The 12,628-nt window shown below is 40.8% G+C and overlaps 1 protein-coding gene across 1 annotated transcript in view; it reads left to right on the top strand.

The window, feature by feature from the left end:
- hacd3 (3-hydroxyacyl-CoA dehydratase 3) overlaps positions 1–12,528 on the top strand; it is a 79,185-nt gene extending 66,657 nt beyond the window's left edge. The window contains exon 11 of the mRNA XM_072277885.1: positions 7,607–12,528. Coding sequence (XP_072133986.1) covers positions 7,607–7,683 — 77 coding nt within the window. The 3' untranslated portion in view covers positions 7,684–12,528. The remainder of the gene's footprint in view (positions 1–7,606) is intronic.
- The last annotated feature ends 100 nt before the right edge of the window (positions 12,529–12,628 follow it).

Below are 12,628 nucleotides of genomic sequence, written 5' to 3'. Positions count from 1 at the left end.
TACAATCAGTGGCCACACTATTAGGTACAAGAGTTGAAACATGGTGTGGTCTTCTGGTGCTGTAACTCATCCACTTTAAGATTCAATGTGTTGTGTGTTCAGAGATGCTCCTCTGCACACCACTGTTGTAATGTGTGGATATTTGAGTTACTGTCACCTTCCTGTCAGCTTGAACCAGTCTGGCCATTCTCCTCTGACCTCTTTCATTAACAAGGTGTTTTTGCCTACAGAACTGCTGCTCATTTGATGTTCTTTTGGTTTTTTTGCACCATTCTCTGTAAACTCTAGAGACGTGTATGAAGATCGCAGGAGATCAACTGTTTCTGAGATACTCAAACCACTCTACCTGGCATCAACAATTATTCCACGATCAAAGTCACTTAGAACACATTTCTTCCCCATTATGATGTTTTGGCTGAACAACAACTGAACCTCTTGACCATGTCTATATGCATTGGGTTACTGCTGAGTGATTTGCTGATTAGGTCTTTGCATTAACGGGCAACTGTACCTAATAAAGTGACCACTGATTGTATTTCAGTTGTCAAGCAGTTGATGCATAGAATGCTAAATCAGTTTGGGATGTAAGTGTAAATGGGGTCTCTACATATGGGAGATGAGGTCCAGTGTCTTTTTATACCTTTCTTCTCTCCACCTAATAATAATAAGTACTTTATTGATCCTGAGTGGGAAATTCTTTCGCTACAGCAGCAGCATTTTAAAAACATACCTAGCAGTATGCAGACGTAACTAATAATAAAATACAGAAAAATAATATACACAATACCTACAGTCAATAAATGGTTTGAGTAAAACATCTTAAGAATAATTACAGATAAGAAAATAGAACATTACAGCACATGAAGAGGCCTTTTGGCCTATCCTGTCTCTGCTGACCAAATTTTTTATGCCAATTTCAGTGGAAAATCTACCTACGTGTGGTCTATTTCCCTGTGGTCTCTGGCCATGTGCCTATTAAATGCCACCATTATATCTGCTTCCACTTTCCCAGCAATGCTTTCTAGGCAGAAATGCCATTTATTTTTTTTGTCATTCCCTATGATATAGAGGATTCGAGTACAGGAGCAGGGAGGTACTACTGCAGTTGTACAAGGCCTTGGTGAGACCACACCTGGAGTATTGTGTGCAGTTTTGGTCCCCTAATCTGAGGAAAGACATCCTTGCCATAGAGGGAGTACAAAGAAGGTTCACCAGATTGATTCCTGGGATGGCAGGACTTTCATATGAAGAAAGACTGGATGAACTGGGCTTGTACTCGTTGGAATTTAGAAGATTGAGGGGGGATCTGATTGAAACGTATAAGATCCTAAAGGGATTGGACAGGCTAGATGCAGGAAGATTGTTCCCGATGTTGGGGAAGTCCAGAACGAGGGGCCACAGTTTGAGGATAGAGGGGAAGCCTTTTAGGACCGAGATTAGGAAAAACTTCTTCACACAGAGAGTGGTGAATCTGTGGAATTTTCTGCCACAGGAAACAGTTGAGGCCAGTTCATTGGCTATATTTAAGAGGGAGTTAGATATGGCCCTTGTGGCTACGGGGGTCAGGGGGTATGCAGGGAAGGCTGGGGCGGGGTTCTGAGTTGGATGATCAGCCATGATCATAATAAATGGCGGTGCAGGCTCGAAGAGGTGAATGGCCTACTCCTGCACCTATTTTCTATGTTTCTATGTTTCTAGATACAGAAACTCAGTATCCGTATTGTAGGGAATGGCTAAAAACCAGACATTGACTGCAATGCACTGAGAATCAAATCAGTTCATACTTTGAAATCATTCCTATTGACTCTTTTTGTATAGAGTAAGGCTATATTATTAGAAACATGAGTGACAATCAACAGTTTTGTGGCTATGCATGAAAGTTATATTAATAACTTATGAAAAAAGTGATTTTTAGACATACTGCAGTACTTCCTATCTTTGTCCTAGCTATATTTATCCAATTTGGCACACTATTCTTATGTTATTCCCATGAAGGGAAGGTAATAGGGATATTCCTGAGAATTACAGACCAGTGAGTCTTTCATCAATGGTGGACAAACTATTGGAGAGGGTTCTTAGAGACGAGATTTACGAGCATTTGGAGAAGCATAGTCTGATGAGGGATGGCTAGCAAGACTCTGTGAGAGCCAGGTCATGCCTCACGAGCCTGATTGAATTCTTTAAGGAAATGACATTGTTGAAGGTAGAGCAGTGGATGTGGCATATTCGAATTTTTTTAGTAAAGTGTTTGACAAGGCCTCCCCATGGTAGGCTCATTCAGAAAGTCAGGAGATATGGGGCCCAGGGACTTGGGTATGTAGATACAGAATTGGCTTGGCCATAGAAGACCGGTAGTAGATAGGGCGTATTCTGCCTGGGAGTCTGTGACCAGGGTTAATGATGAAGTTTCAGGGTACTTGGAGACGAATGATAAAATAAGTCAAAGTCAGCATGGTTTATGTAAAGGAAAGTCTTGCCTGACTAATCTGTTAAGAGTTCTTTGAGGAAGTAACAAGCAGGGTGGACGAAGGAGAGGCAGTGGATGTCATTTACTTGGATTTTCAGAAGGCATTTGATAAGGTGCCACACGTGAGGCTGCTTAATAAGATAAAATTGTGTGGGAAAGATACTGGCATGGATAGAGGAATGGCTGACAGGCAGGAGGCAGTGAGTGGGAATAAAAGGGGCCTTTTCAGGTTTGCTGTTGGTGACTAGTGGTGTTCCTCAGGGGGTCAGTATTAGAAACACTACTTTTCACATTGTTTGTCAGTGATTTGGATAATGGAATTGATGGCTTTGTGGCAAAGTTTGCAGATCATACGACGATAGGTGGAGATGTAGGTAGCACTGAGGAAGCAATGCAATTGCAACAGGACATAGACAAAATGGATGAGTGGGTAAAAAAAGTGGCAGATGTAATACAGAGTTGGAAAACTTATGATAATGCATTTTGGTAAAAAGAACTATAGTGTGTACTATTATCTAAATGGGGAGTAGGTTCAAACATCGGAGGTGCAGAGGGACTTGGGAGTCCCACAGAAGATTAATTTACAGGTTGAGTATGGTAAAAAGGCAAATGCCATGTTAGTATTCATTTCAAGAGGTCTAGAATGCAAGAGCAAGGATGTATTGCTGAGGCTTTATAAGGCACTGGTGAGGCCTCACCTTGAGTATTATGAACAGTTTTGGGCCCCTGATCATAGAAAAGATGTGCTGACATTAGAGAGGGTCCAGGGGAGATTCACAAGGATGATTCCAGGAATGAAAGGGTTATCATACGAGGAACGTTTGATGGCTCTGGGTCTGTACTCACTGGAATTCAGAAGGATGACAGTGGATCTCATTGAAACCTTTCAAATGTTGAAAGGCCTAGACAGAGTAGATGTGGAAAGGGTGTTTCCCCTGGTGAGAGAGTATAGGACAAGAGGGCACAGCCTCAGGTTAGAAGGGTGCCCTTTCAAAATAGAGATGCAGAGAAATTTCTTCAGCCAAAGGGTGGTGAATTTGTGGAATTTATTCAGCGGTGGAGGCCAGGTCATTGGGTATATTTAAGGCAGAGATTGGTAAGTTCTTGATTTGACATGGCATTCAAGGTTATGGGGAGAAGGCCAGAAATGGTAGTTGAGGAGGAGATACAAAAAAGGGGATCTGCCATGATTGAATGGCAGAGAGTTACCTGGCCCTGAAACCCCAGGCAAGGTCATTTGATTCCAAACGATTGGTTTATTCATTGTTACAGAATATCTCTCTAGTACTTCCCTCTCCTTCCCCTTTTCCCAACCATGATTCCCCTCTCCTTGCCTCTTTTCCACTCTCAGTCCACATTAGAGACCCATATCAGTATTGGTTTTATCATCACTCACATATGTCATGAATTTTTTTTGCAGCAGCAGTTCAGTGGAATAAATAAAATTACTACAGTACTGTGCAACAGTCGTAGCACCTTGGCTATATATATATATATGCCTATGACTTTTGAACGGTACTGTTAGGTTGATATGGTTGTTAAGAAGGTGTATGGTATATTGTAAACACGAGATTCTGTAGATGCTGGAAATCCAGAGTAACACATACAATATGCTGGAGGAATGCAGTAGGTCAGGCAGCATATATGGAAAGGAACAAACAGTTTGGCCTGCCTTAGTCAGAGGAGATTGAGTTCAAGAACCACAAGGTAATGTTGCAACTCTATATTGTGTCCATTTCTGGTCGCCTCATTATAGGCACCGTCAAGTAAGCTACAGAACCTGGGTCTTTGTACCTCCCTCCTGGGTGTCAAGATCTCTGAGGATCTAACCTGGTCCCATCATATCGATGCAGCAATAAAGAAGGCAAGACAGCAGCTATTATTTCATTCTTCTGAAGGGTCTCAGGCTGAAATGTTGACTGTACTCTTTTCCATAGATGCTGCCTGGCCTGCTGGGTTCTTCCAGCATTTTGTGTGTTGCTTGGATTTCCAGATCCTGCAGAATTTCTCTTGTTTGTGGCTGAGTGGAAAAGCAAATTGTAGAGAGGATGTGGAGAGTCTGCAGAGGGATATAGATAGGTTAAGTGAGTGGGCCAAAGTCTGGCAGATGGAATACAGCGTTGGTAATGCGAAATCATCCTCTTTGGAAGGAATAATAGAAGAGCAGATTTATTATTTAAATGGTGAAAGATTATAGCATGCTGTTGTGCAGAGGGACTTGTGAGTGCTTGTTCAAAAATCACATAAAGTTGGCTTGCAGGTACAACAGGTTATTAAGAAGGCAAATGTAATGTTGACCTTCATTGCTAGAGGGATTGAATTCAAGAGCAGGGAGGTTATGCTGCAACTGTACAGGGTACTGGTGAGGCCACACCTGGAGTACTGTGTGCAGTCCTGGTCTCCATACTTGAGGAAGGATATATTTGCTTTGGAGGCAGTGCAGAAGAGGTTCACCAGGTTGATTCCAGGGATGAAGGGGTTAACCTATGAGGAGAGATCGAGTCGCCTGGGACTATACTCTCTGGAATTCAGAAGAATGAGAGGATATCTTATAGAAACATACAAAATTTTGAAAGGGATAGATAAGATAGAAGTAGGAAAGTTGTTTCCATTGGTAGGTGAGACTAGAACTAGGGGACATTGCCTCAAGATTCAGGGGAGAAGATTTGGGACAGAGATAGGGAGAAACTGTTTTTCCCAGAGAGTGGTGAATCTGTGGAATTCTCTGCCCAGGGAAGCAGTTGAGGCTTCCTCACTAAGTATATTTAAGATACAGTTAGATAAGTTTTTACATCGTAAGGGAATTAAGAGTTATGGGGAAAAGGCAAGTAGATAGAGATGAGATGAGTTTATGGACAGATCAGCCATGATCTTATTGAATGGCGGGGCAGACTCGAGGGGCCGGATGGCCTACTCCTCTTATTTTTTATGTTCTTATGTATATTTCATTAGGAGCTTGAGATTTAGTTTGTCACCTAAAACCCTTGAAAACCTCTACAGATGTACTGTGGGGAGCATTCTGAGAGGCTGCATCACTGTCTGGTATAGGAGAGGGCTACTGCACAGGATCAGTGCATTTTTTTAGTCAGAGGGTGGTGAATCTATGGAATTTGTTGCCATGGGCAGCAGTGGAGGCCAAGTCATTGGGTGGATTTAAGGCAGAGATTGATAGGTATCTGAGTAGCCAGGGCATCAAAGGTTATGGTGAGAAGGCAGGGGAGTGGGACTAAATAGGAGAAAATGGATCAGCTCATGATAAAATGGCGGAGCAGACTCGATGGGCCGAATGGCCTACTTCTGCTCCTTTGTCTTATGGTCTTATGATCAAAAGAAGCTACAGACAGTTGTAAAATTAGCTCCATCTTGGGTACCAGCCTGTGTAGTATCCAAGACATCTTCAAGGAGCAGTGCCTCAGAAAGGTAGCATCCATTGTTAAGGACACCCCCCCCTCCCATTACCCGGGACATACCCTCTTCTCATTGTTACTGTCAGGAAGGAGGTACAGAAGTCTGAAGGTACACACTCAGCGATTCAGGAACAGTTTCTTCCCCTCTATCATCTGATTTCTATATGGACATTGAACCCATGAACACTACCTCATTGATTATTTCTGTTTTTGCACTATTTTTAACTTAACTATTTAATAAATATATAATTCCTCCCCCCCGCTCCCATATTATCATGCATTGCATTGTATTGCTGCCTCTTAGTTAACAAATTTCACGATATATGCTGGTGATATTAAACCTGATTCTGATAGGAGGCTTTAGAGAAGATGTAGAGATTTACCAGGATGCTGCCTGGATAAGATACCATGTCTTATGAAGATAGGTTGAACGAGCTAAGTTTTCTCTTTGGAGCAGAAGATAATGAGAAGTGACTTGATAGAAGTGTACAAGATGATATGAGGCAAAGATCAGCAAATTTGCATGTGACACCAAGATTGGGAATGTAGTGGACTGTGAGTACATCTATCAAAGCTTGCAGCAGAACTGGACCAGCTGGAAAAATGGTAGACAGGTGTGAGGTCACTTTGGGAGAACAAACTAGGGTAGGACATACATGGTGAGTGGTAGAGCACTATGGAGTGCAGAACAGAGAAATCTGGGAATACAGATCCATAATTCCTTGAAAGTGGTGATAGGGTCATGTGTCCAATGTTTGGAAACATTGAAAGTATAGAGTAAAGGAGTGGGATGTTATATTGAAATTGTATAAGACATTTGTGAGACCTAATCTGGAGTATTGTGCGCAGTTCTGATCACATAACAGGAAAGCTATCAATAAGATTGAAAGAGTGCAGAAAAAATTTACAAGGATGTTGTCAGGACTTAAGGACCTGAGTTATAGGGAAAGGTGCATTTATTCCCTGGAATGTAGGAGAATGGGGGAAGATTTAATAGAGGTATAGAAAAGTAGTGAATGCAGGTTTGATTTCAATATATAAGAACAATTTGGATAGGTATATGTATGGATGGGAAGGGTATGGAGGGCCATGGTCCAGGTGCAGGTTATTTGGATGGCAGAATAAGTTTGATGTTGACTATTTGGGCCGAAGGGCAGGTTTCTGTGCTCTGTGACTTGATCTAAAGTGGACAGTGAGTGACTTTTTCCCACAGAGTAGTTAATACAAAAGGGCCTAATTTGAAGGTGATTGGAGAAAAGTATAAGGGGTATGTCAGAGGTAGGTTTTTCTTTTAACTGAGTGGCAGGTTCATACAATGTGCTGCTGGGGTGGTGATAGAGGCAGTTCGTTAGGGACATTTAAGAAACTCCTAGATAGGCACATGGTTGATAAAGAAATGGAGGGCTTTGTGGAAAAGGTTAGATTGATGTTGGAGCAGGTTAAAGGATGTGAGTACTGTTCTATGCTCTTTGTTTAAGTGTTTTATAGTTAATTTGTTTACTTCAAATGGAAATTTTTTTAAAACATGGCACTTGTATAATATCCTTGACCACCACAGGATGTTTCAAAGGGACTTTTTGAAGTGTGGTCAACAGGCAGTAGGTAGTTTAGGTACTGAAAGGAATTTCATGAAATTGCATGACATTTCATGGTAGTATTAGACAAGCTTGGATATGGCAACTTGCTTATCAGGCAGCTGTATTCATTATGATCCAATTCTTCTGTTTTCCAGGTTTACTTGTTAATTGCCGACACCTGTACAAACAACGTTATAAGCGTCTCCGACCAAAGAAGTACAAGATGTATTAGAAGGCTTGACTCAAAGAAACACTTCAATCAATTCAGTGTACCTTCCCTTTCTATTAAAAATATCATTTTGTAGAAAATGAAGAAAGTCACAGTAACCATGTTCTCTTTGGCTGCCACCCTCAGGTGCAGGCACTCACCTCATTGTTGTTTTGCTGCGAATGTGACCAAACCCATTCCTTCATACCTCATTCCAGCTTTATTATTTTCCTTGTATACATGTTTGAAGAAATCCATATCTTGTGTGAGGAAAATTGATTTGTGACTATCATTTTACACTTTGAAAAAATTGCAATTTTTCAATTTGTTTTTGTATTTCACTTTGTTAACTGGCTGATGGACTTAAATGAAGGTGTGAATTCTGGTATCCCAATAATTAGGTGGGCATTATTAGATAAATTAATCTTCACTCTTTCTGGAATAATTAATTTTGAGTATGTGATTTTAATCTTCATTACATCGTTTAAACAAGAAATCCATTACAGGTTGTACACTGAGATGAGTGTAAAGGTACAAACTTACCCTACTGCTGTGCTACCTGAGATTCGTGCTTTAGAATATTTCTCAAAATTCAAGGTAAATTTTATTATGTCACTATATACAACCCTGAGATTCATTTCCCTGTGGACATACTCAGCAAATCTATAGAATAATAACTATAACAGGATCAATGAAAGATCAACCAGAGTGCAGAAGACAACAAACTGCAAATGCAAATATAATAAATAGCAATAAATAATGAGAACATGAGATAGAGTCCTTCAAGTGAGATCATTGGTTGTGGGAACATCTCAGTAGATGGGCAAGTGAGTGTACTTATTTTCTTTTGTTCAAGAGCCTGATGGTTGGGGGGTAGTAACTGTTCTTGAACCTGTTGGTGGGAGTCCTGAGGCTCTTGTATCTTCTACCTGATGGCAGCAGTGAGATCCCTCTTGGTCGTGGATGATGATGATGATGCTTTCCTACAGCACTGTTTCATGTAAATGTGCTCAGTGGTTGGGCTCTTTACCCATGATGTGCTGGGCCAAATCCACTAACTTGCATAGGATTTTCCATTCGAGGCCACTGGTGTTTCCATACTGGTCAATGATGCAGCCAGTCAATACACTCCCCACTACACATCTATAGAAGTTTGTCAACGTTTTAGATGTCATGCTGCATTTCCGCAGACTCCCAAGGAAGTAAAGGTGTTGCTGTGCTTTCTTCACAATTGCACTTGCGTGCTGGGTCCAGGACAGATCCTCTGAAATACTAACACCCAGGAATTTAAAGTTACTAACCCTCTCTTACCTCCAATGAGGACTAGCTCAAGGACCCCTGGTTTCCTTCTCCTGAAGTCTATAATCAGTTCCTTAGTCTTGCTGATAGTTAGTGAGAAGTTGTTGTAATGACACCACTGTGTCATTACTATACTACTGATAGGCTGTGACTTCCTACTGTGTTTTGGACGTGCAATGCAGAAATAGTTGCTTTGGCCCATCAACTCCATATTGAGCATTAAGTGCCTTGTTACATATAGTTTAGTCTCTGCTCTTTTGATTACCATGGCCATGTATCACTGCAGAACTTGGCAGCTTTAAAAAAAATTCTGTCTCTCGTATAGACACACACCTAACTTTTGATCCAGGTCTTAAACATAAGCAAGTGTTATAGCAGCCTAGATAACCTATCTGCTTCAGGTTTAATGTAAGTTTATATATATGCTTTGTTTCTGTCATTCAATCACGTGAATTGAACTGTGTATAACATTATTTGACCTGCACTGAAATCTATTTTATACATTAAAATATTGTTATTGGTTACTGAGGTGGCAAAAAAGTTAACATTTCTGCAGTGTCACTGAACCCTAGAGTTAATGACTGTGCATTCCCTCCTGCTAGTGATTTTTACTAAGTGGGCAGCACCTGTACATTTATGATTGGATTGGAGGGAAGTGATCAAGGTAAATGACACTTAAAAAGGAACATATCTTAGGTGAAATCGCTAGTGGCAGAATAATAATGATATAAACTTTAAGGCTGACATCTATAAAAAAGGAATTTATAAAATAACATTTACTGCACAAAACTTTCTAGCTCTAAACTTAAAGCACATTTAGGCTTTGCCAGTGTTGTGCTTCACAAAAGCCTCTACCCAACCAGTGTAACCAGCACTTTTGTATTACTCTCATCTTCCCAAGGCAGAAGAGCAAAATCAGCTGAAAAATTACAATGATGACTAAAAGACTGGTTAATATAGACTTTGAAAAAATCTTTAGGCAAAGATAAGAGGCTTGAGAAGGCAGTTTTGATTTTGGGACTCTTAAGTAATAGACAGAGGATGAAAGATGCGCCAGATGTTGAACTGAAGAAACATTGTTTTTGGAGTGCTATGTGAATGATGCCAAAGAAGGATGTTATGGACAAAATGGGAGGTGAGGACCTCAATAAAATCACTGTCACTAATGATGAGCAAACTAGAGGGCCTGAAGGTAGATAAGTCCCCTGGTCCTGATAGGATGCATCCCAGGGTGCTGAAGGAATTTGCAGAGTTATAGTAGACATGTTGGTAATCATTTATCAAAACTCTCGACTCTGGGCAGGTCCCAGCGGACTGGAAGACAGCAAATGTCACACCACTTTTTAAAAAAGGATGTAGGCAAAAGACAGGCAACTATAGATAGGCCAGTTAGCTTAACATCTGTAGTTGGGAAAATGCTTGAATCTGTCATTAAGAAGAAATAGCGAAACATTTAGAAAGGAGTGGTTCCATTAGACAGACGCAGCATGGATTCAGAAAGGTCAGGTCCTATTTGACAAACTTACTGGAGTTTTTTGAGGATGTAATGAGTGCAGTGGATAGAGGGGAACAGGTGGATGTCGTATACTTGGATTGCCAGAAGGCGTTCGATAAGGTGCAGCACAAGGGACTTATAAATAAGATACAGATTCATGCATGGAGTCAGAGGAAGTGTATTGGCATGGATAGTGGATTGGTTAACTAATAGAAGGCACAGAGTTGGTATAAATGGGTGTTACTCCGGTTGGCAGTCAGTGGTGAGTGGGGTGCTGCAGGAGTTGGTGCTGGGCCTGCAGCTGTTCACCATTTACATTGATGATTTGGAAGAGGGGACTGAGTGTAGCGTAGCAAAATTTGCTGATGACATTAAACTGAGTGGAAAAGCAAATTGTACTGAGGATGTGGAGAGTCTGCAGAGGGATATAGATAGGTTAAGTGAGTGGGCCAAGGTCTGGTAGATGGAATACAACGTTGGTAAATGCGAAATCATTCACTTTGTAAGGAATAATAGAAGAGCAAATTATTATTTAAATGGTGAAAGATTGCAGCATGCTGTTGCGCAGTGGGACTTGCGAGTGCTTGTTCATGAATCGCAAAAAAGTTGGCTTGCAGGTACAACAGGTTATTAAGGCAAATGGAATGTTGGCCTTCATTGCTAGAGGGATTGAATTCAAGAGCAGGGAGGCCATGCTGCAACTATACAGGGTACTGGTGAGGTCGCAGCTGGAGTACTGTGTGCAGTTCTGGTCTCCATACTTGAGGAAGGATATATTTGCTTTGGAGGCAGTGCAGAAGAGCTTCACCAGGTTGATTCCAGGGATGAAGGGGTTAAACTATAAGAGAAGATTGTATTGCCTGGGACTATACTCTCTGGTATTCAGAAGAATGAGAGGGGATCTTATAGTAACATACAAAATTTTGAAAGGGATAGATAAGATAGAAGTAGGAAAGTTGTTTTTGTTGGTAAGTGAGACTAGAACTAGGGGACATTACCTCGAGATTCATGGGAGAAGATTTAGGATGGAGATGGGGAGAAACACTTTTTCCCAGAGAGTGGTGAATCTGTGGAATTCTCTGCCCAGGGAAGCAGTTGAGGCTTCTTCACTAAATATATTTAAGATACAGTTAGATAGGTTTTTACATAGTTAGGGAATTAAGGGTTATGGGAAAGGCAGGTAGATGGAGCTGAGTTTACAGACAGATCAGCCATGATTTTATTGAATGGCGGGGCAGGATCAATGGGCCGGATGGTCTACTCCTGCTCCTATTTCTTATATTTATGTAGGTTAGAGGCGAATATGGACAAGGCATTGCAGGCCTTTGAAAATGTGATTAGTGGAGTTCTCAGAGAAATCTGATTCTCTGTTAATTGTGAATCAGCATGCAAGGGAACAATGGGTGAATTAGTGAGGATAAGGCAGCAGATGTTTTGGTAAACTGAAATATTTGTACTTTGCATGAAGATATGAAAAATGTAAATGTTATGAAAATAATCTTGCAAGGATGAGATGCATTTCCTATTTTGCTGCAACATTCTTTGTAAGAGATACAGAATTTGCTTACATTTCAAGTACATGGCTGGGAGGGGTATAGAGTGCTAAGGTCCAAGTGAGGGTTGATGGGACTGAGCAGAATGACAGTATCACCTGGACTAGGTGGGCTGAAGGGCATGTTTCTGCATTGTAGTATTCTATGACTGACTTTGGATTTGATACTGAATATTCTCACTAACAAAGCCACTGTTAAACCAACTAGGTTTCACATAAACCAAATGGCCACCCTGGTATTGTTATCAGTCTTGTACAAAGATCTTTGTGTCATTCCTTGTTGGCAGATGCCTTATAGAATGTTATATTAACACTAAGTGATTTAGGTTAATTTGAATCTAGGGTGTTAAAATACAAATAAAGACATGATATGAGTTGGCTTCAGTAGGCTGGGAAACTATTTAAAATGTATGAGAGTAAAACAAGGGCTGATTGTTAAATAATGAATACATAGTTTAAGTAATGTACATCTCCATAGGGTAAAACACAGCACAGTGATCCAGCCAAGACCATCAGTGAGTGGGTAAACAGCTGGTTGTCTTGTCTTATCAACAGTTTAACTTTCAATAAAAGAAGATCCTACAGTTGAACATTTGGAGTTAGGAAGTGTTAGTAAAGCAGGG

This window comes from Mobula birostris, chromosome 14, assembly GCF_030028105.1.
Source record: "Mobula birostris isolate sMobBir1 chromosome 14, sMobBir1.hap1, whole genome shotgun sequence".
NCBI classification, from domain to species: domain Eukaryota; kingdom Metazoa; phylum Chordata; class Chondrichthyes; order Myliobatiformes; family Myliobatidae; genus Mobula; species Mobula birostris.
Note: the sequence above shows the minus strand (reverse complement) of the source record. Positions and strands in the feature narration are given on the sequence as shown.